This window comes from Heptranchias perlo, chromosome 10, assembly GCF_035084215.1.
Source record: "Heptranchias perlo isolate sHepPer1 chromosome 10, sHepPer1.hap1, whole genome shotgun sequence".
Lineage (NCBI taxonomy): Eukaryota > Metazoa > Chordata > Chondrichthyes > Hexanchiformes > Hexanchidae > Heptranchias > Heptranchias perlo.
The window spans coordinates 3,607,017-3,631,925 of record NC_090334.1 but is presented as its reverse complement, the minus strand read 5'-3'; the positions used below and the strand labels follow the sequence as shown (position 1 = coordinate 3,631,925).

Here is a 24,909-nt window from a genome sequence, read left to right as displayed (position 1 = left end):
ACTCTATAGTTCTTGCATCTTTCTGTAATTTGCCTGCAAATTTGCTCCTCTATCTCCTTCCCACTATTTGGTGGCCTATAGAATACACCCAGTAGTGTAATAGCTCCTCTATTGCTCCTTAATTCCAACCAAATAGATTCCGTCTGACCCATCAACTACATCATCCCTTTCCAGTGCTATAATAGTTTCTTTGCCACCTCCCAACTCCTTTCTTCCCTTCCCTATCTTTCCTGAATACCTTGTAGCCAGGAATATTAAGTTCCCAATCCTCCCTTTCTTTGAGTCAGGTCTCTGTTATTGCCACTATATCATAGTCCCATGTGGTGACTTGAGCCTGCAGCTCACCAACTTCATTTCCCAGGCTACATGCATTTACACACACACACTCAAATCTCACCTTAGACCATTTCGCATTCGCCCACTGTCTGATCCCTCCCCATTTCTGAACTATTCTTTACTCTAGTTCTATTTGTTCCTTCCAGTCCTCTGTGCACCTTGTTTCTCCTCTCTACTGTTTCATCCTGGTGCCCATCCCCCTGCCAAATTAATTTAATCCCTCACCCACAGCACTGGTTAACCTCCCCATGAGGACATTGGTCCCAGCTGTGATAGTCACATGATATGAGTGGTTTTGATAAAAGTAAATAAGGAGAAACTGTTTCCAGTGACGGGAGGGTCGGTGACCAGACACAGATTTAAGGTACTTGGCAAAAGAATCAGAGGGGAGATGAGGAGACATTTTTTTACGCAGCGAGTTGTAATGATCTGGAATGTGCTCCCTGAAAGGGCGGTGGAAGCAGATTCAATAATAACTTTCAAAAGGGAATTGGATAAATACTCGAAGGGAAAAATTTACAGGGCTGTGGGGAAAGAGCGGGAGAGTGGGTCTAATTGGATAGCTCGTTCACAGAGCAGGCACAGGCACGGTGGGTCTTCTTCAGTGCTGCAAGATTCTATGAGTCTATAATTCCATATTCCCCACTTCATTAAACTTACATTCTGGGGGTCATTTTTACATAGCCCAGTGTTCTATTTGTTGTTACTTGCAACTTTTACTCAATTGTGACCTTTGAATCTAAGGAGACAAAATAAAATGGAGAGTTTTGTTTCTAGAAGAGAGACAGTTTAGGTTAACATCAACTATTGTAATATCTGATGGTTAATAAACAGATAGTTTGTATAATCTATGAAACGGATTCCCCAGGGAGACATGTTGATTCATTCAAATGCAAATTAGATAGATTTCTTTCAGAAAATAATGGGCCGTAAACTGCTCCGAGCAGCAAACCAGCAGTGCTCAGCCACTGAGTACCTCTGGTGGGACAGCAGACTGTCTGGGGATAAGAGGAGAGGTGGAACAGCAGACTGTCTGGGGATAAGGGGAGAGGTGGAACTGTAGGCTGTCTGGGGATAAGAGGAGAGGTGGAACAGCAGGCTGTCTGGGGATGAGAGGAGAGGTGGAACAGCAGGCTGTCTGGGGATGAGAGGAGAGATGGAACAGCAGGCTGTCTGGGGATGAGAGGAGAGGTGGAACAGCAGGCTGTCTGGGGATAAGGGGGAGATGGAACAGCAGGCTGTCTGGGGATGAGAGGAGAGGTGGAACTGTAGACTGTCTGGGGATGAGAGGAGAGATGGAACAGCAGGCTGTCTGGGGATGAGAGGAGAGATGGAACAGCAGGCTGTCTGGGGATGAGAGGAGAGGTGGAACTGTAGACTGTCTGGGGATGAGAGGAGAGGTGGAACTGTAGACTGTCTGGGGATAAGAGGAGAGATGGAACAGCAGGCTGTCTGGGGATGAGAGGAGAGGTGGAACTGTAGACTGTCTGGGGATGAGAGGAGAGATGGAACAGCAGGCTGTCTGGGGATGAGAGGAGAGGTGGAACTGTAGACTGTCTGGGGATGAGAGGAGAGATGGAACAGCAGGCTGTCTGGGGATGAGAGGAGAGATGGAACAGCAGGCTGTCTGGGGATAAGGGGGAGATGGAACAGCAGGCTGTCTGGGGATGAGAGGAGAGATGGAACAGCAGGCTGTCTGGGGATGAGAGGAGAGGTGGAACTGTAGACTGTCTGGGGATGAGAGGAGAGATGGAACAGCAGGCTGTCTGGGGATGAGAGGAGAGATGGAACAGCAGGCTGTCTGGGGATGAGAGGAGAGGTGGAACTGTAGACTGTGTGGGGATAAGGGGGAGATGGAACAGCAGACTGTCTGGGGATAAGAGGAGAGATGGAACAGCAGGCTGTCTGGGGATAAGGGGAGAGATGGAACAGCAGGCTGTCTGGGGATAAGGGGAGAGATGGAACAGCAGGCTGTCTGGGGATAAGAGGAGAGATGGAACAGCAGGCTGTCTGGGGATGAGAGGAGAGGTGGAACTGTAGACTGTCTGGGGATAAGAGGAGAGGTGGAACAGCAGACTGTCTGGGGATGAGAGGGAGGTGGAACAGCAGGCTGTCTGGGGATAAGGGGGAGATGGAACTGTAGACTGTCTGGGGATGAGAGGAGAGGTGGAACAGCAGGCTGCGCCCAGTGATCAAGGGGGTAAATGATTTATCTTCCACTCCAGATGCCTTCATCTGCAGGGAATGCCTATGCAAGGAAATACCTGACTGATCAACATTGACTACACGTGATTAATGTATAACGTCAGTGATTAGAGTAACAAATATAAGCAGACAGATCAATAACTATAGTACAGAATGGATGTCTGTTACGATTTGGATAAACAAGCTGTCCTTGGGAACTGCGGAGACAGTTAATGGCAAAGTCCGGAGGTAGTTGATCATGAAGGAGTTTGAAGGAGTCGGAAATCTGAAGGTCTACTTATCTGTGAAATGTACTTTTGAAGTAAACAACTCGGGTATTTAAGGAGAAGGGGTTCCAGGGCTCAGTAGATAGCTGGAGAGGGAGAAACCCAATGCTCCCCTTGTACTGAATAGACTGATCAGTTATGCTGTATGAATAATGTCTGTTCCATACACTCAACTGTCTCATGAACATCTTACTCAAAGCGTGTGGCCAGAACCATAGAAGGAAGGAGGTTGACTCACATCTCACCACCAAACAAGTACACAAAGGCAGGTTACTTACCGATAGGAGTAACAGAAACGCTCTTGGAATGTCACACCAATCCCACAGGTCCTGCTGCACTCCCCCCACTCTCCCCAGGGACCCCAGTAATCAGTCTGACGTTTTTTCCTTAAAGCCTAGGTGCAATCAACAGGAAGCAATGTTTTAAAATGGGAACTCATACAACAACAACTACTTGCATTTATATAGCACCTTTAATATAGTAAAACGTTCCAAGGCACTTCACAAGAGTGTAATCAAACAAAAATTGACACCGAGCCACATAAGGAGATATGGATAAGGAGACAAAAAGCTTGGTCAAAGAGGTAGGTTTTAAGGAGCGTCTTAAAGGAGGAGAAAGAGGTAGAGAGGTTTAGGGAGGGAATTCCAGAGCTTAGGGCCTAACAGCTGAAGGCACGGCCACCAATGGTGGAGCGATTAAAATCGGGGATGTGCAAGAGGCCAGAATTGGAGGAGCGCAGAGATCTCGGAGGGTTGTAGGGCTGGAGGAGGATAAAGAGATAGGGAGGGGCAAGGCCATGGAGGATTAGAATTTCAAAATCAAGGTGTTCCGATCTGGGAGCCAATGTAGATCAGCAAGCACAGGGGTGATGGGAGATCGGGACTTGGTGCGAGTTAGGATACGGGCAGCAGAGTTTTGGATGAGCTCAAGTTTATGGTGGGTGGAAGGTGGGAGGCCGGCCAGGAGAGCATTGGAATAGTCAGACAGACTTATAACTGTGTGGGAACAAAACACATTGAGAAACAGGAAACACATCAGAACCACCAAACCATTATCCACCCTATAAATGATATATAACATTACCGAGCTGCGAATGAGCATTGAATACAATTTTTGTTAGAAAAATAAGCAATCGGGGATGTGGGCGTCGCTGGCGAGGCCGGCATTTATTGCCCATCATTAATTGCCCTTGAGAAGGTGGTGGTGAGCCGCTGCCTTGAACCGCTGCAGTCCGTGTGGTGAAGGGTCTCCCACAGTGCTGTTAGGAAGGGAGTTCCAGGATTTTGACCCAGCGACGATGAAGGAACGGCGATATATTTCCAAGTCGGGATGGTGTGTGACTTGGAGGGGAACGTGCAGGTGGTGTTGTTCCCATGTGCCTGCTGCTCTTGTCCTTCTGGGTAGTTGAGGTCGTGGGCTTGGGAGGTGCTGTCGAAGAAGCCTTGGCGAGTTGATATCATAACAGTAGCAGCGTGGTGTAATCAGTCAACATCCAAAATCAACCCCATTCCCACTCCTTATTCTGGGCATGTGGTAATTCACGAGAAGACACAACTTAACTGAGCTATTATGAAAGCCATGACTGAACAGCCTGCTGACAGTCACCATCAGTGTTCACACATGAATACATTGAACAGCAGAGAAGTTATGTTAAACTTGTATTGAACCTTGGAGTACTGTGCACAATTCTGGTCTCCATAATATAAAAAGGATATAGAGGCATTGGAGAAGGTGCAAAAAAGATTCACAAGGATGATACCAGAACTGAGAGGATATACCCCTCAGGAAAGGCTGAACAGGCTGGGGCTCTTTTCTCTAGAAAAGAAAAGACTGAGGGTTGACCTGATAGAGGTCTTTAAGATAATGAAAGGGTTTGATAGGGTAGCTGTAGAGAAAATGTTTCCACTTATGGGGGAGATCAGAACTAGGGGTCATAAATATAAGATAGTCACTAATAAATCCAGAGGGAATTCAGGAGAAACGTCTTTACTCAGAGAGTGGCAAGAATGTGGAACTCGCTACCACAGGGAGTAGTTGAGGCAAATAGCATAGATGCATTTCATAGAAAGGTTACAGCACAGAAGGAGGCCATTCGGCCCATCGAGTCCGCGCCAGCTCCATGCAAGAGCAATCCAGCCAGTCCCACTCCCCTGTCCTATCCCCGTTGCCCTGCAATTTTCCAGTTCCCTTTTGAAGGCCATGATTGAATCTGCCTCCACCACCCCCTCAGGCAGTGCATTCCAGATCCTAACCACACGCTGTGTAAAAAAGTTTTTCCTCATGTCACCTTTGGTTCTTTTGCCAATCACCTTAAATCTATGTCCTCTGGTTCTTGACCCTTCCGCCAATGGGAACAGTTTCTCTCTATCTACTCTGTCTGGACCCTTCATGATTTTGAATACCTCTATCAAATCTCCTCGCAACCTTCTCTGTTCCAAGGAGAACAACCCCAGCTTCTCCAGTCTATCCACGTAACTAAAGTCCCTCATCCCTGGAATCATTCTAGTAAATCTCTTCTGCACTCTCTCTAAGGCCTTCACATCTTTCCTAAAGTGCGGTGCCCAGAACTGGACACAATACTCCAGTTGTGGCTGAACCAGTGTTTTATAAAGGTTCATCGTGACTTCCATACTTTTGTACTCTATGCCTCTATTTATAAAGCCCAGGATCCCGTATGCTTTTTTTAACCGCTTTCTCAACCTGCCCTGCCACCTTCAACGATTTGTGCACCTATACCCCCAGATCTCCCTGTTCCTGTACCCCTTTTAGAGTTGTGCCCTCTAGTTTATATTGCCTTTCCTCATTCTTCCTACTGAAATATATCACTTCACAATTTTCTGGGTTAAATTTCATCTGCCATGTGTCTGCCCATGCCACCAGCCTGTCTAAATCCTCTTGAAGTCTATCACTATCCTTCTCACTGTTCACTACACTTCCAAGTTTTGTGTCATCTGCAAATTTGGAAATTGTGCCCTGTACACCCAAGTCCAAGTCATTAATATATATCAAGAAAAGCAGTGGTCCCAGTACTGACCCCTGGGGAACACCACTGTACACCTCCCTCCAGTCCGAAAAACAACCGTTCACCACAATTCTCTGTTTCCTGTCACTTCGCTAATTCTGTATCCATGTTGCTACTGCCCCCTTTATTCCATGGCCGCAATCTTGATGATAAGCCTACCATGTGGCACTTTATCAAACGCCTTTTGAAAGTCCATATACACCACATCAACTGCATTGCCCTCATCTACGCTCTCTGTTACCTCATCAAAAAACTCTATTAGATTAGTTAAACACGATTTGCCTTTAACAAATCAGTGCTGGCTTTCCCTAATTAATCCACGCTCGTCCAAGTGACTGTTAATTCTATCCCAGATTATCGTTTCTAAAAGTTTCCCCACCACTGAGGTTAAACTGACTGGCCTATAGTTGCTGGGTTTATCCTTACACCCTTTTTTGAAGGGAAAGCTAGATAAAGACATGAGGGAGAAAGGAATAGAAGGTTATGAGTTAGATGAAGAGGGCTGGGAGGAGGCTCAGGTGGAGCATAAACCAGTTGGGCCGAATGGCCTGTTTCTGTGCTGTAAACTTTATTTAATGACAGCCCCCAGGAGCGGCGGGGGTAAGTTATTTTAGTTTATTGGTCAGTTTTTTTTAGTGGTTAGACTTTGTGTTTTAGTGTCAGGTAAACAGTTAATTAGCTTTAAAGCTAAAATTTAAAAAAAATATCTGTTCGCTAACATGGCAGGACAGTGGGGCTCGTCTCATGCACATCCTGCACCATGTGGGAACTCCAGAACACTGTGTCCTGGAAAACCACACATGCAGGAAGTGCCACCAACTGCTCGAACTTGAGCTCAGAGTTTCTGAGCTTGAGGGGCGGCTGTGAGTCCGTGGATAGCATGTTTCAGGAGGTGGTCACCCCGCAGCTACAGAGAGTTCAGGCGGGGAGGGAGTGGGTGACAGTCTGGGTGGAACAGGCCGGCAGTGCAGGAGTCCCCTGGGAGTGTGGCACTCACAGACCGGTATTCAGTGTTGAATCCCAGTGAGGGTGTTGACACCTCGGGGGAGTGCAGTCAGGAGCAAATCCATGGCACCGTGGGAGACTCGACTGCACAGGCCGGGGTTGGGGGGGGCGTACAAGAACCTGTATAAATGCAGTTGTTATCGGGGATTCGATAGTCGGGGGATAGACAGGCATTTCAGCAACCGCAGACGTGAATCCCACATTGTGTGTTACCTCCCTGGTGCCAGGGTAGAGGACATCACTGAGAGGGTGCAGGACATTCTGCGAGGGGAAGGGGAATAGCCAGAAGTCGTGGCTCATGTTGGAACTAATGACATAGGAAGGAGAAAGGTCAAGGTTCTACAGGCAAAGTTTCAGGAGCTAGGAAAAAAGATTAAAGAACAGGACCTCAAAGGTGGTAATCTCGGGATTACTCCCAGTGCCACATACTAGTGAAGAGAGGAAGAGAGTGCAGGTTAATGACTGGCTGGAGAAATGGTGCTGGAGGGAGGGCTTCAGATTCCTGGGGCTTTGGGACCAGTTCTGGGGCAGGGGGGACTGTACAAGCCGGAAGGAATGCACCGGAACAGGGCTGGGACCAGCGTCCTCGCGGGGAGGTTAACTAGTGCTGCGGGGGAGGGTTTAAACTAATTTGGCAGGGGGATGGGCACCAGGACGTAGCAGCAGAGAGGAGAGAGAAGATGCATAGAAAACTAGGAGGGACAAATGGCAACAGAATAAAGAATAGTGCAGGTAAGAGCAGGATCCAGATGGAGGAAAAAAGCAAAGCAGACTGGCATGGTGTTGGAGTGCATGTGTGTTAATACAGGGAGTGTTACAAATATGAACTGCAGGCACAAGTTACCACATGGGATTATGATCTAGTGGTTATAACAGAGACCTGGCTTAAACATGGGCAGGAATGGGAACTAAACATTCCTGGCTACAAGGTATTCAGGAGGGATAGGGAAGGGAGTGGCAGCACAGATCACAGATAATATTACAGTTCCAAGGAGGGACGATATACTAGAGGGTTCAAAGACTGAATCTATTTGGTCAGAGTAAAGGAACAGAGAAGGAGCTGTTACATTGCTGGGTGTTTATTATAGACCCCCAAATAGTGAGAAGGAGATAGAGGAGCAAATCTGTTGGCAAATTTCAGAGATGTAAAAATAATCGAGCAGTAACAGTAGGGTCTTCAATTACCCGAATATAGACCGGGGGAAAAACAGAGTAAAGGGCAAGGAGGGTGAAGAATTCCTAAAATGTGTGCAGGAGAACTTTCTTAATCAATATGTTTCTAGCCCAATGAGGAAGGAAGCAGTGCTGGATCTAGTTCTGGGGAATGAAGTGGGGCAAGTGGAGTGTGTTTCAGTGGGAGAACATTCGGGTAATAGTGATCATAATATAATTAAGTTTAAAGTAATTACGGAAAGGGACAAAGAAAAATCAACGGTGAAAATACCCAATTGGAAGAGAGCCAATTTCAGTGATTTGAGAAGGGATCGAGCACAGGTGGACTGGAAACAAAGATTGGCCAAAAAACAGTAAATAAGCAATGGCAGGCCTTCAAAGCGGAGATAGTTCGGGTACAAGTCGAGCATATTCCCTTAAGGAGGAAAGATGGGGCATCCAAATCTAGAGCTCCCTGGATAACAAAGGAAATAGAGGTTAAAATAAAACAGAAAAAGGAGGCTTATGACAAATGTCAGGTACAGAATACAGTCGAAAACCAGGCAGAATACAGAGTGTACAGGAGGAAATTGAAAAAGGATATAAGAAGGACAAAGAGAGAATATGAGAAAAGATTAGCGGGTAACATAAAAGGGAACCCAAAAATCTTTTATAAACACATAAAAAGTAAAAGGATAGTTAAAGGAAGGGTGGGGCCGATTAGGGACAAAAAAGGAGATCTTCTTGTAAAGGCAGAGGGCATGACTGAGGTATTAAATGAGTACTTTGCATCGGTCTTCACTGACGAAGAGGATGAAGTTAATGTTGCTGTAGAGGAGGAGGGAGTAGAGATATTGGAGAGGATCAAAATAGATAGAAAGGAGATGCTAAATAGGTTGGCATCACTCAAAGTTAACAAGTCACCCGGGTCCAGATGGGATGCATCCTCGGTTACTGAGGGAAGGAAGAGGGTGGAAATTGCGGAGGCTCTGGCCACAATCTTCCAATCTTCCTTAGATATGGGAATGGTGCCAGAGAACTGGAGGATTGCAAGTGTTACACCCCTGCTCAAAAAAAGGGGAGAGGGATAAATCTGGTAACTACAGGCCAATCAGTCTATCGTCAGTGGTGGGATAACTACTAGAGACTATTGCCAAGGACAAAATGAATTCTCACTCGGAGAAGCATGGGTTAATAAGGGACAGCCCCATGGATTTGTTAAAGACAAATCGTGTCTGACTAACCCGATTGAGTTCTTTGATGAAGTAACGGAGAGGGTTGATCAAGGTAGTGCAGTAGATGTTGTATATATGGACTTTCAAAAGGCATTTGATAAAGTACCACATAAGAAGACTTATTCAGAAAATAGAAGCACATGGGATTAAAGGGACGGGGGTAACTTGGGTACATAATTGGCTAAGGGATAGGAGGCAGAGAGTAGTGGTGAAGGGATGTTTTTCAGACTGGAGAGAAGTATACAGTGGGGTCCCCCGGGGGTCGGTATCAGGCTTTTCTTGTTATATATAAATGACCTGGACTTGGGAACAGGGAGTGCAATTTCAAAGTTTGCAGATGATACAAAATTTGGCAACATAGTAAATAGTGAGGAGGATAGTAGCAGACTTCAGGAGGACATAGTCAGACTGGAGAAATGGGCAATGGTAGATGCAATTTAATGGAATGAGTGTGAAGTGATGCACTTTGGGAGGAGGAACAGGGAGAGACAGTATAATCTAAATGGTACCATTTTGTGGGGGTGCAAGAGCAGAGGGAGCTGGGGGGGCATATTCACAAATCTTTGAAGGTGAGAGGGCAGTTAAGAAAGGGTATGGGAAACTTGGCTTTGTAAATAGGGACATTGAATACAAAAACAAGGAAGTTATGCTAAACCTTTACAAATTACTGGTTAGGCCTCAGCTGGAGTATTGTGTACAATTCTGGGCACCACACTTTAGGAAGGATGTCAAGGCCTTAGAGAGGGTGCAGAAGAGATTTACCAGGATGATACCAGGGATAAGCGACTTCAGTTATGTGGAGATATTGAAGAAGCTGGACTTGTTCTCAAGGGGAGTCCTAATAGAGGTATTCAAAATTATGAGGGGTTTTGATGGAGCAAGTAGGGGGAAACAGTTTCCTCTGGCTAGTGGGTCGGTAACCAGAGGTCACAGATTTAAAATAATTCACAAATGATCTAGAGGGGAAATAAGGAGAAATGTTTTCACACAGAGGGTCATTATGATCTGGAACACACCACCTGGAAGGGTGGGAGAAGCAGATTCCATGGGAAGTTTCTAAAGGCAACTGGACATGAAATTGAAGAGGACCAATTTGCAGAGTTATGTGGAAAAAGCTGGGACGTGGGACTAAATTGTACAGCTCTTTCAGAGAGCCGGCACAGGCACGATGGGCCGAACGGTCTCCTCCTGATTCTGGTGTGAGGGATGAGGCGGCAGCCATTCCTCATTGAATGATAACCCAGGAAGGAGCCGACACATTATCGGGGGGGGGGGGGGGGGGAAAGAGGAAAAAATGGCAGCCAGAAAATGGACAAACTCAAACGGTTTAGTTAAATGATGGTCAGAATAGTTAAACCACATGGTTGGAACCCCCAAAGAGCCAGTTTGAAGCTACAACCTCAACCTCTCCAAGTGCTTAGCAATTTTGCCCCATATTACAGACCATAATAATTTAGCAAGTGGAGTAAAACCAACTGTCCTATAATCCCCCAGTTCATTCCCGTCTCCTTTACAAATAACAGTGTCACCTTTTCCACCTTCCTGTAATTCCCCTTCCCACGGAATTATGGAAAATTATAGTCATTTGTCCCCATGACAACTAGGGTTCCCAACTCTCCAGGATTGTCCCGGACTCTCCAGGAATTGAAGATTAATCTCCGGGATACTACAGCGAGCAAACCCGGGAGAAAATTGTGTGAGATCTTTTGATTTTCATTAAACACTTTGGCCCTGATATTTACGGGGAGGGAGTGAGGGATGGGGTGGAGGTGGGGGGGTTTGAGGGGGGGAGGGGGGGGGGGAGAGAACTGGTAGCGGCCGGGAATACCGGAAATGTGAGTGACCTGGAAGGACCTAATTTGAAGTTTTTGCCTTGGTATCCCGGCTGGTGGCCGGACAGAATGAGAGGCTGGCCGTCAGGCGGGGAGGAGGGAGGGAGCAGAGAGGAGGAAGGGAAGGAGCGATCACGGTTGGGGGGGAGGGAGGGGGATAGGGTGGGGGATGGAGATCACAGTGCAGGGAGGGTCCTCGGATCACGGGGAGGGAGGCCGATCAAGGCAGGTTAGCTTGGGGGGGTCGGGGCGGGGTGGGGGTGGGGAGCACTCCTGCTCCTCCTGGCCCACCAGGCACTTACCCGCTGGATCCAGCCGTTCAGCTGCTGGGATTCCCGGGCCCTGGGGACCCGGCCTGCGGCTGCTAAATGTAAAAGCCGGCTAAAACCTGAGGCACACAGCGTCGTTAACATATTTAAATTACTGACCCGCCTCCAGAGAGTAGGTTAGTAGCCTGGACCCCAACCCATCCCAGTTAAACCGCAAGTGGGCTGTTCACAGCTGAGGTTGGGTTTCACATTTTTGAAATTTTAACCCCCTCTCCTGCCCGACCTGGGGGATTCAAATTCCCCCCCCCTTATTTATTGGTTATAAATATATTGGAGACGGGCTAAAATCATCCAATCGGGTAATTAAGAGTGTTCACTTTCCAATTGGTGTGGGAAGGTGGGGCATCGCGAGGATGGACACGTCGGGCGACCAATGGCGAGAGTGAGGGGACGGGGCACCGCGAGGATGGACACGTCGGGTGACCAATGGCGAGAGTGAGGAGACGGGGCATCGCGAGGATGGACACGTAGGGTGACCAATGGCGAGAGTGAGGGGACGGGGCACCGCGAGGATGGACACATCGGGCGACCAATGGCGAGAGTGAGGAGACGGGGCATCGCGAGGATGGACACGTAGGGTGACCAATGGCGAGAGTGAGGGGACGGGGCATCGCGAGGATGGACACGTAGGGTGACCAATGGCGAGAGTGAGGGGACGGGGCACCGCGAGGATGGACACGTAGGGTGACCAATGGCGAGAGTGAGGGGACGGGGCATCGCGAGGATGGACACGTAGGCCGACCAATGGCGAGAGTGAGGGGATGGGGCACCGCGAGGATGGACACGTCGGGCGACCAATGGCGAGAGTGAGGGGACGGGGCACCGCGAGGATGGACACGTAGGCCGACCAATGGCGAGAGTGAGGGGACAGGGCACCGCGAGGATGGACACGTCGGGCGACCAATGGCGAGAGTGAGGGGACGGGGCACCGCGAGGATGGACACATCGGGTGACCAATGGCGAGAGTGAGGGGACAGGGCACCGCGAGGATGGACACGTCGGGTGACCAATGGCGAGAGTGAGGGGACAGGGCACCGCGAGGATGGACACGTAGGCCGACCAATGGCGAGAGTGAGGGGACAGGGCACCGCGAGGATGGACACGTGGGGCGACCAATGGCGAGAGTGAGGGGACGGGGCATCGCGAGGATGGACACGTAGGCCGACCAATGGCGAGAGTGAGGGGACGGGGCATCGCGAGGATGGACACGTAGGGCGACCAATGGCGAGAGTGAGGGGACGGGGCACCGCGAGGATGGACACGTAGGGCGACCAATGGCGAGAGTGAGGGGACGGGGCATCGCGAGGATGGACACGTGGGGCGACCAATGGCGAGAGTGAGGGGACGGGGCACCGCGAGGATGGACACGTCGGGTGACCAATGGCGAGAGTGAGGGGACGGGGCACCGCGAGGATGGACACGTAGGGTGACCAATGGCGAGAGTGAGGGGACGGGGCATCGCGAGGATGGACACGTGGGGCGACCAATGGCGAGAGTGAGGGGACGGGGCACCGCGAGGATGGACACGTGGGGCGACCAATGGCGAGAGTGAGGGGACGGGGCACCGCGAGGATGGACACGTCGGGCGACCAATGGCGAGAGTGAGGGGACGGGGCACCGCGAGGATGGACACGTCGGGCGACCAATGGCGAGAGTGAGGGGACGGGGCACCGCGAGGATGGACACGTCGGGCGACCAATGGCGAGAGTGAGGGGACGGGGCACCGCGAGGATGGACACGTCGGGCGACCAATGGCGAGAGTGAGGGGACGGGGCACCGCGAGGATGGACACGTCGGGTGACCAATGGCGAGAGTGAGGGGACGGGGCATCGCGAGGATGGACACGTCGGGCGACCAATGGCGAGAGTGAGGAGACGGGGCACCGCGCGGATGGACACGTAGGGTGACCAATGGCGAGAGTGAGGGGACGGGGCACCGCGAGGATGGACACGTCGGGCGACCAATGGCGAGAGTGAGGGGACGGGGCACCGCGAGGATGGACACGTCGGGCGACCAATGGCGAGAGTGAGGGGACGGGGCACCGCGAGGATGGACACGTAGGCCGACCAATGGCGAGAGTGAGGGGACGGGGCACCGCGAGGATGGACACGTCGGGCGACCAATGGCGAGAGTGAGGGGACGGGGCACCGCGAGGATGGACACGTAGGCCGACCAATGGCGAGAGTGAGGGGACGGGGCACCGCGAGGATGGACACGTCGGGCGACCAATGGCGAGAGTGAGGGGACGGGGCACCGCGAGGATGGACACGTAGGCCGACCAATGGCGAGAGTGAGGGGACGGGGCACCGCGAGGATGGACACGTAGGCCGACCAATGGCGAGAGTGAGGGGGTGGTGAACGTGTCGGGCAGCCAATGGTGGCAGTGTGGGGGCAGGAGGTTATGTGATGAAACCTCCAGGAATATGTCCAACCAGAGTTGGCAACCCTCAATAACAACCATGGCTACAGTTCAAAAGTAATTCTTTCTGTGAAGCACTCAGCCATTTCAAAGTGAGTAGATGATATATTAATGCACATTATTTTCACATAGGATCCCTTGGGCCAGAAACAGGAGACATTCATTCCATCTTAGGCCTGAGTTTCCAGCCCAGGCCCACTCTCCATTGACATAATGTGGCCCAGTTGTTCGGTTATGTACAGAAAAAATTTGGTTCAATGGAGTTTTTATCCATGCAGGCCTATTACTTATTGGAAGGCTCCAGTGTACAAATGTACGTTTGGGGAGATGTAGTACTTATTGAAAGAGAGGTGTCACCAACCAATCACAACGCTGTATGAGTAATCCTTTTTACTTTCTATTTTGCGAATTCTCGCATTATCTGTCTCACAGAGCATACTAATAAAATCAATAGGGACAGGTGATGTAAGGGAGATCAACTGACTGGCACACACGGGATTAATGACTGTAGCTAGACATTACTGGTTGCGATACTAGTCCACAGACACTTAGCGTGTACCTGTAACATTCCTCTGGCTGTGATTTAATGTGGGCATTAATCCATTTACAAAGGAAGAACTTTCATTTATATAGTGCCTTTCACGACCTCAGGACATCAGGACATCCCAAACTGCTTTACAGATAATGAAGCACTTTTTGAAGTGTGGTCACTGTTGTAATGTAGGGAAATGTTTTTTAGTGATGTTGGTTGAGGGATAAATATTGGCCAGGACACGAGGGAGAACTCCCCTGCTCTTCTTCCAATAGAGCCATGGGATCTTTTACATCCATCTGAGAGGGCAAACAGGACCTCGGTTTAACATCTCATCTGATGGCATCTCCGACAGTGCAGCACTCCCTCAGTACTGCACTGAAGTGTCGGCCTAGATTATCTGCTCAAATCTCTGGAGTGGGACTTGAACCCACAACCTTCTGACTCAGAGGCGAGAGTGAGACTCACTGAGCCACGTCTGACACCTTACATTACAAAAATGTTAATAGCAAAGACAAGAAAGAGGAGAATGAATTGATTAAGACTTGACTTTTTAGACCAGTACGTTGAGGATCCAATCAGGGAACAGGCTATGCTAGATTGGGTATTGTGCAATGAGAAGGGGTTAATTAATAAACTTGTTGTGCGGGGTCCTTTAGGGAAGAGTGACCATAACATGATAGAATTCTTCATTTAAGATGGAAAGTGAAGTAGTCCAATCCGAAACTAGGGTCTAAATCCAAACAAAGGAAACTACGAAGGTATGAGGAGTGAGTTGGCTATGATAGATTGGGAAGATTCATTAAAAAGGCATGACAATGGAGAGGCAATGGCTAACATTTCAGGAACGAATGCATGAATTGCAATAATTATACATTCCTTTCTGGCACAAAAACACAAAAGGAAAAGCGGCCCAACCATGGCTAACAAAAGAAGATAAGGATAGTATTAGATCCAAAGAGGAGTCATATAAAGTTGCCAGAAAAAGAAGCAAGCCTGAGGATTGGGAGCAGTTTAGAATTCAGCAAAAAAGGACCAAGACGTTGATTAAGAGGGGAAAAATAGAGTATGAGAGTAAACTTGCAAGGAACACAAAAGTGGACTCTAAAAGCTTCGACAAGTACGTAAAAAGAAAAAGAGGTAGCCATGGAAAAAGTGGATGCATTAGTTGTCATCTTCCAAAATTCTATAGATTATGGAACAGTTCCTGCAGATTGGAGGGTGGCAAATGTAACCCCACTATTTAAAAAAGGAGGGAGAGAAAACAGGGAACTACAGACCGGTTAGCCTAACATCAGTAGTGGGGAAAATGCTAGAGTCTATTATAAAGGATGTGATAACAGGACACTTAGAAAATATCAATGGGATTAGACAAAGTCAACATGGATTTTTTTTTTTTATTCGTTCACGGGATGTGGGCGTTGCTGGCGAGGTCAGCATTTATTGCCCATCCCTAATTGCCCTCGAGAAGGTGGTGGTGAGCCGCCTTCTTGAACCGCTGCAGTCCGTGTGGTGAAGGTTCTCCCACAGTGCTGTTAGGAAGGGAGTTCCAGGATTTTGACCCAGCGACAATGAAGGAACGGTGATATATTTCCAAGTCGTGATGGTGTGTGACTTGGAGGGGAACGTGCAGGTGGTGTTGTTCCAATGTGCCTGCTGCTCTTGTCCTTCGAGGTAGTAGAGGTCTCGGGTTTGGGAGGTGCTGTCGAAGAAGCCTTGGCGAGTTGCTGCAGTGCATCCTGTGGATGGGACACACTGCAGCCACAGTGCGCCGGTGGTGAAGGGAGTGAATGTTCAGGGTGCCAATCAAGTGGGCTGCTTTATCTTGGATGGTGTCGAGCTTCTTGAGTGTATTTGGAGCTGCACTCATCCAAGCAAGTGGAGAGTATTCCATCACACTCCTGACTTGTGCCTTGTAGATGGTGGAAAGGCTTTGTGGAGTCAGGAGGTGAGTCACTCGCCGCAGAATACCCAGCCTCTGATCTGCTCTTGTAGCCACAGTATTTATATGACTGGTCCAGTTAAGTTTCTGGTCAATGGTGACCCCCAGGATGTTCATGGTGGGGGATTCGGCGATGGTAATGCCGTTGAATGTCAAGGGGAGATGGTTAGACTCTCTCTTGTTGGAGATGGTCATTGCCTGGCACTTATCTGGCGCGAATGTTACTTGCCACTTATGAGCCCAAGTCTGGATGTTGTCCAGGTCTTGCTGCATGCGGGCTCGGACTGCTTCATTATCTGAGGGGTTGCGAATGGAACTGAACACTGTGCAGTCATCAGCGAACATCCCCATTTCTGACCTTATGATGGAGGGAAGGTCATTGATGAAGCAGCTGAAGATGGTTGGGCCTAGGACACTGCCCTGAGGAACTCCTGCAGCAATGTCCTGGGCTGAGATGATTGGCTTCCAACAACCACTACCATCTTCCTTTGTGCTAGGTATGACTCCAGCCACTGGAGAGTTTTCCCCCTGATTCCCATTGATTTCAATTTTACTAGGGCTCCTTGGTGCCACACTCGGTCAAATGCTGCCTTGATGTCAAGGGCAGTCACTCTCACCTCACCTCTGGAATTCAGCTCTTTTGTCCATGTTTGGACCAAGGCTGTAATGAGGTCTGGAGCTGAGTGGTCCTGGCGGAACCCAAACTGAGCATCGGTGAGCAGGTTATTGGTGAGTAAGTGCCGCTTGATAGCACTGTCGACGACACCTTCCATCACTTTGCTAATGATTGAGAGTAGACTGATGGGGCGGTAATTGGCCAGATTGGATTTGTCCTGCTTTTTGTGGACAGGACATACCTGGGCAATTTTCCACATTGTCGGGTAGATGCCAGTGTTGTAGCTGTACTGGAACAGCTTGGCTAGAGGCGCAGCTAGTTCTGGAGCACAAGCCTTCAGCACTACAGCTAGGATGTTGTCGGGGCCCATAGCCTTTGCTGTATCCAGTGCACTCAGCCGTTTCTTGATATCACGTGGAGTGAATCGAATTGGCCGAAGACTGGCTTCCGTGATGGTGGGGATATCGGAATGAGAATCCCTACGTGGTCAGTTTTTTGGTAAAATATTAAGATGCCTACGTGGCAAAGAAGCAGAATGCAAAATGGTTAGAAAGGGTTAATTAGTTAGTAACTGAGATTGGTACAGGTGGCCTGGCCTCCTGCTGGGCCATATGTTTGCGTAGTCAGCAGGTTTGCATGGTCTTAGCAATGTAGAGTCTTTGATGTGATTCAAGGACTGGTCTGAATGTCTCCATGTTTATGGCAGATCAATATAGGTAACGAGCTTAGCCAAAGTTGAAAGACATTCCAGGTTGGGAGATAAGGAACTGAAGGAACAGGGAAGAACATTCCAAGTTGGAAGGTGAGGAAGTTATCCCCTTTGATGTCTAACAGCAGCATGATCAGCACATGGACGATTTATGATTGGCCGGAAATAATGTAACCTCGCATGGCAACCTGTGCCCGGCTTATGATTGGTGTTGACCCTCGTTAAGTATGTTCCAACCCTATTCATCTGTATAAAAACGTGTGGATTTCTGTATGTTTTTGTTCTTGCTCTGCCAGCATAGAGGGACTCTATCAGGAGTCCAAATCAATGCTGCAGACTAAGAACCCTGCTATTAAAGTTGTGCTGAACTTTCAAATGTATTCGACTTCAGTTTTTACTGAACCAGACTGAGGGGAAAGAATCCGGATCGTCAGGGAGGAGGCCGAGATGGATCATCCACTCGGTACTTCTGACTGAAGATGGTTGCAAACGCTTCAGCCTTGTCTTTTGCACTCACGTGCTGGACTCCGCCGTCATTGAGGATGGGGATGTTTGCAGAGCCTCCTCCTCCCGTTAGTTGTTTAATTGTCCACCACCATTCACGACTGGATGTGGCAGGACTGCAGAGCTTTGATCTGATCCGTTGGTTGTGGAATCGCTTAGCTCTGTCTATAGCATGTTGCTTCCGCTGTTTGGCATGCATGTAGTCCTGAGTTGTAGCTTCACCAGGTTGGCACCTCATTTTTAGGTACGCCTGGAGCTGCTCCTGGCATGCTCTTCTACACTCCTCATTGAACCAGGGTTGATCCCCTGGCTTGTTGGTAATGGTAGAGTGAGGAATATGCCGGGCCATGAGGTTACAGATTGTGCTGGAATACAATTCTGCTGCTGCTGATGGCCCACAGCGCCTCGTGGATGCCCAGTTTTGAGCTGCTAGATCTGTTCTGAATCTATCCCATTTAGCACAGTGGTAGTGCCTCACAACACGTTGAATGGTGTCCTCAGTGCAAAGACGGGACTTCATCTTCACGAGGACTGTGCGGTGGTCACTCCTACCAATACTGTCATGGACAGATGCATTTGCGACAGGTAGATTGGTGAGGACGAGGTCAAGTAAGTTTTTCCCTCGTGTTGGTTCGCTCACCACCTGCCGCAGGCCCAGTCTGGCAGCTATGTCCTTCAGGACTCGGCCAGCTCGGTCAGTAATGGTGCTACCGAGCCACTCTTGGTGATGGACATTGAAGTCCCCCACCCAGAGTACATTTTGTGCCCTTGCTACCCTCAGTGCTTCCTCCAAGTGGTGTTCAACATGGAGGAGGACTGATTCATCAGCTGAGGGAGGACAGTAGTTGGTAATCAGCAGGAGGTTTCCTTGCCCATGTTTGACCTGATGCCATGTGATTTCATGGGGTCCAGAATCAATGTTGAGGACTCCCAGGGCCACTCCCTCCTGACTGTATATCACTGTACCGCCACCTCTGGTGGGTCTGTCCTGCCGGTGGGACAGGACAGACCCAGGGATGGTGATGGAAGAGTCTGGGACGTTGGCTGAAAGGTATGATTCTGTGAGTATGGCTATGTCAGGCTGTTGCTTGACTAGTCTGTGGGACAGCTCTCCCAATTTTGGCACAAGTCCCCAGATGTTAGTAAGGAGGACCTTGCAGTGTCGACTGGGCTTGGTGTTTTGCCGTTGTCGTGTCCGGTGCCTAGTGGTCCGATGCCGGGTGGTCCGTCCGGTTTTATTCTTATTATGACTTTTCGTAGCGAGATTTTACAACTGAGTGGCTTGCTAGGCCATTTCAGAGGGCAATTAAGAATCAACCACATTGCTGTGGGTCTGGAGTCACATTTTGACCAGACCGGGTAAGGACGGCAGGTTTCCTTCCCTAAAGGACATTAGTGAACCAGATGGGTTTTTACGACAATCCGGTAGTTTCATGGCCATCATTACTGATACTAGTATTTTAATTCCAGATTTTATTTAATTAATTGAATTTTAATTAATTAATTGAATTTAAATTCGCCAGCTGCCGTGGCGGGATTTGAACTCATGACTCTGGATTTTAGTCCAGGCCTCTGGATTACTAGTCCAGTAACAGAACCACTATGCTACTGTACCCGATATTTGTGAAAGGGAAATCATGTTTGACAAACCTATTGGAGTTTTTTGAGGATGTAACTGGTAGAATAGGTAAGGGAGAACCAGTGGATGTGGTTTATTTGGATTTTCAGAAGAAAGTTGGTGTGCAAAATTGAAGCACATGGGATTGGTGGTAATATACTGGCATGGATTGAAAATTGGTTAACAGACAGGAAACAGAGAGTAGGAATAAATGGGTCTTTTTCAGGGTGGCAGGCAGTGACTAGTGGGGTACCGCAGGGATCAGTGCTTGGGCCCCAGCTATTCACAATATATATCAATGATTTGGATGAGGGAACCAAATGTAATATTTCCAAGTTTGCTGACCACACAAAACTAGGTGGGATCGTGAGTTGTGAGGAGGATGCAAAGAGGCTTCAAGGCGATTTAGACAAGTTGAGTGAGTGGGCAAATACATGGCAGATGCAGTATAATGTGGATAAATGTGAAGTTATCCACTTCAGAAGGAAAAGAGAAAGGCAGAGTATTATTTAAATAGTGATAGATTGGGAAATGTTGATGTACAAAGGGACCTGGGTATCCTTGTACACCAGTCACTGAAAGCAAACATGCAGTTGCAGCAAGCAGTTAGGAAGGCAAATGGTATGTTGGCCTGCATTGCAAGAGGATTTGAGTACAGGAGCAAGGATGTCTTTACTGCAGTTATACAGGGTCTTGGTGAGACCACACCCGGAGTATTGTGCGCAGTTTTGGTCTCCTTACCTAAGAAAGGATATACTTGCCATAGAGAGAGTGCAGCGAAGGTTCACCAGACTGATTCCTGGGATGGCAGGACTGTCGTATGAGGAGAGATTGGGTCGACTCGGCCTGTATTCACTCGAGTTTAGATGAGTGAGAGGGGATCTCATTGAAATATATAAAATTCTGACAGGGCTAGACAGACAGGATGCAGGGAGGATGTTTCCCCTGGCTGGGGGGTCCAGAACGAGGGGACACAGTCTCAGGATACGGGGTAGGACATTTAGGACTGAGATGAGGAGAAATTTCTTCACTCAGAGGGTGGTGAACCTGTGGAATTCTCTACCACAGAAGGCTGTGGAGGCCAATTCACTGAATATATTTAAGAATGAGCTCGATAGATTTCTAGACACGAAAGGCATCAAGGGGTATGGAGAGAGAGCGGGAATATGGTATTAAGATAGAGGATCAGCCATGATCATATTGAATGGCGGAGCAGGCTCGAAGGGCTGAATGGCCTACTCCTGCTCCTATTTTCTGTGTTTCTATGTTTCTATGTTGTTAGGTGTCAGAGAGTTGTATGGAGCAAATTAGATTTGATTTTCATGCAACAATCCACCCAACCCTACTCCCCCAAATTATAAAAGCTCTTTGGAATGTGCTGCTGGGCAGTGCCAAAGCATCATCGAGCAGAGAGATTGCTGTCGCAATCTTCAAACAAACTCCCCTCAGGCTAATCATTTTCAGTTATAAGGAGGCAGGCTGCAAGATGATTTCAATTTAGTCATCCAGCCCAATCGGTTTGCGCAGAGTTGGCAAGTGAGATGATCAGCTCATCTTCGCACTGTTGGCGCTTCTGTCACAAACAAATCATCACGGCAGCCAGCACGGATTTGTTAAAGGCAAATCGTCTTTAACTAACTTGATACAGTTTTTTGATGAGGTAACAGAGAGGGTTGATGAGGGCAATGCAGTTGATGTGGTGTATATGGACTTTCAAAAGGCGTTTGATAAAGTGCTGCACGGTAGGTTTATCATCCAGATTGCGGCCCATGGAATAAAGGGGGCAGTAACAACATGGATACAGAATTGGCTAAGTGAGAGGAAACAGAGAGTAGTGGTGAACGGTTGTTTTACGGACTGGAGGGAGGTGTACAGTGGTGTTCCCCAGGGGTTGGTGCTGGGACCACTGCTTTTCTTGATATATATTAACGACTTGGACTTGGGTGTACAGGGCACAATTTCAAAATTTGCAGATGACACAAAACTTGGAAGGGTAGTAAACAGTGAGGAGGATAGTGATAGACTTCAAGAGGATATAGACACTCTGGTGGCATGGGCGGAAACGTGACAGATGAAATGCGATGTAATACATTTCGGCAGGAAGAACGAGGAGAGGCAATATAAACTGGAGGGCACAACTCTAAAAGGGGTCCAGGAACAGAGAGATCTGGGGGTATATTTGCGCAAATCGTTGAAGGTGGCAGGGCAGGTTGAGAAAGCGGTTAAAGAAGCATACGGGATCCTGGGCTTTATAAACAGAGGCATAGAGTACAAAAGCAAGGAAGTCATGATGAACCTTTATAAAACACTGGTTCGGCCACAACTGGAGTATTGTGTCCAGTTCTGGGCACCGCACTTTAGGAAAGATGTGAAGGCCTTAGAGAGGGTGCAGAAGAGATTTACTAGAATGATTCCAGGGATGAGGGACTTTAGTTACGTGGATAGACTGGAGAAGCTGGGGTTGTTCTCCTTGGAACAGAGAAGGTTGAGAGGAGATTTGATAGAGGCATTCAAAATCATGAAGGGTCTAGACAGTAGATAGAGAGAAACTGTTCCCATTGGCAGAAGGGTCAAGAACCAGAGGATATAGATTTAAGGTGATTGGCAAAAGAACCAACGGTGACAAGGAAAAGGTTTTTTTACGCAGTGAGTGGTTAGGATTTGGAATGCACTGCCCGAGGGGGTGGTGGAGGCAGATTCAACCATGGCCTTCAAAAGGGAACTGGATAAGTACCTGAAAAGAAAAAAATTTGCAGGGCTACGGGGAAAGGGTGGGGGAGTGGGACTAGCTGGAATGCTCTTGCATAGAGCCGGCATGGACCCGATGGGCTGAGTGGCCTCCTTCCGTGCTGTAACCTTTCTATGATTCTATTGCCGATGTTTGAACAAACAAAACACGCACCCAAGAATGATTACAAGCCCTTCAGAGGTTCAGATATCAACATCATTTGAAAAAGGGCGGGGGGAAGGATAAGAGAGAAATACGACCATAGGAACTAGAGGAGGCCATTCAGCCCCTCGAGCCTGTTCCGCCATTCAATTTGATCTTAATTCCATTTACCCGCCTTCCATATCCCTTAATATCCTTGCCGAACAACAATCTATCAATCTCAGTTTTGAAAATTCCAATTGACCCCCAGCCTCTACAGCTTTTTGGGGGAGAGAGTTCCAGATTTCCACTCCCCTTTGTGTGAAGAGGTGCTTCCTGACATCACCCCTGAGCGGCCTGGCTCTAATTTTAAGATTATTCCCCCTTGTTCTGGACTCCCCACCAGAGGAAATAGTTTCTCTCCATCTCCCCTATCAAATCCTTTAATCATCTTAAACACAATTGCCATGGTGAGATTTGAACTCATGTTCTCTGGATTACTAGTCCAGTAATAACCATGACCATTACTAGTCCAGTAATAACCACGACCATTACTAGTCCAGTAATAACCACGACCATTACTGGTCCAGTAATAACCACGACCATTACTGGTCCAGTAATAACCACCACCATTACTGGTCCAGTAATAACCACGACCATTACTGGTCCAGTAATAACCACGACCATTACTGGTCCAGTAATAACCACGACCATTACTGGTCCAGTAATAACCACGACCATTACTGGTCCAGTAATAACCACCACCATTACTGGTCCAGTAATAACCACGACCATTACTAGTCCAGTAATAACCACGACCATTACTGGTCCAGTAATAACCACGACCATTACTGGTCCAGTAATAACCACGACCATTACTGGTCCAGTAATAACCACGACCATTACTGGTCCAGTAATAACCACGACCATTACTGGTCCAGTAATAACCACGACCATTACTGGTCCAGTAATAACCACCACCATTACTGGTCCAGTAATAACCACCACCATTACTGGTCCAGTAATAACCACGACCATTACTAGTCCAGTAATAACCACGACCATTACTAGTCCAGTAATAACCACCACCATTACTAGTCCAGTAATAACCACGACCATTACTAGTCCAGTAATAACCACCACCATTACTAGTCCAGTAATAACCACGACCATTACTAGTCCAGTAATAACCACGACCATTACTAGTCCAGTAATAACCACCACCATTAGTAGTCCAGTAATAACCACGACCATTAGTAGTCCAGTAATAACCACGACCATTACTAGTCCAGTAATAACCACCACCATTACTAGTCCAGTAATAACCACGACCATTACTGGTCCAGTAATAACCACCACCATTACTAGTCCAGTAATAACCACGACCATTACTAGTCCAGTAATAACCACCACCATTACTAGTCCAGTAATAACCACCACCATTACTAGTCCAGTAATAACCACGACCATTACTGGTCCAGTAATAACCACCACCATTACTAGTCCAGTAATAACCACGACCATTACCAGTCCAGTAATAACCACCACCATTAGTAGTCCAGTAATAACCACCACCATTAGTAGTCCAGTAATAACCACCACCATTACTAGTCCAGTAATAACCACCACCATTACTGGTCCAGTAATAACCACCACACCCCAATTTAAAAGAAACAAATGTAACCAAGTCAAAAAGTTCACCAAAACAAGAGGGTTTATGGAAACATAAAATGCTGATGAATGAGCTGTAATTTCAGGACTGGAGATGGGTTGAAGGAGGTGCTTGTTTGATTATTGCCTTCAGTCCCCTCAAGTTAGTCATTTGTGACAATGTGTGTTCGCAAACCAACTTCAAAAATCTAGCTTTGGAAAGTTTAACCAAGGCACAGCTGCCTTTAGAAGTGGACGAGTACACTTCAACCAGTTGGCTTTTTAGGAGCAGTGATGGACTGAACCTCAGAACAAGTGACTCAGCTCTCGTTATTCAAACAGGGTTCCTTTAGGTCATTTCACTGCAACCCCAACAACTACATCCTCTTTCCAATCAGATTCCAATCAGCAAAGGCGTGTCTAACATCCTCCTCCTACACACATTCTTTTCCGTGGAAGGATTTCCGTTATAAATATCAACAACCTTTTAAAAGCTAGCTTAAATACAAAACTGATCTTTCATTCCTCAGTACCAGTGTTTGGAAGCTTAGTGTCAGGAGGCTGTTCCGTCATTGGGTTGGTGTATCACAGTCAAGTCCCATCCTAGTTCAGCTGTGGCTCAGTGGCTCAGACATAATCTAGGCTGAAACTTCAGAGCAGTACTGAGG

General features: G+C 48.0%; 1 protein-coding gene across 1 annotated transcript in view; it reads right to left on the bottom strand.

The window, feature by feature from the left end:
• Positions 1-24,909, bottom strand: part of LOC137326434 (papilin-like) — a 222,803-nt gene that overhangs the window by 103,146 nt on the left and 94,748 nt on the right. Inside the window, exon 2 of the mRNA XM_067991522.1 lies at positions 3,086-3,201. Within this exon, the coding sequence (XP_067847623.1) occupies positions 3,086-3,201 (116 nt within the window). The remainder of the gene's footprint in view (positions 1-3,085; positions 3,202-24,909) is intronic.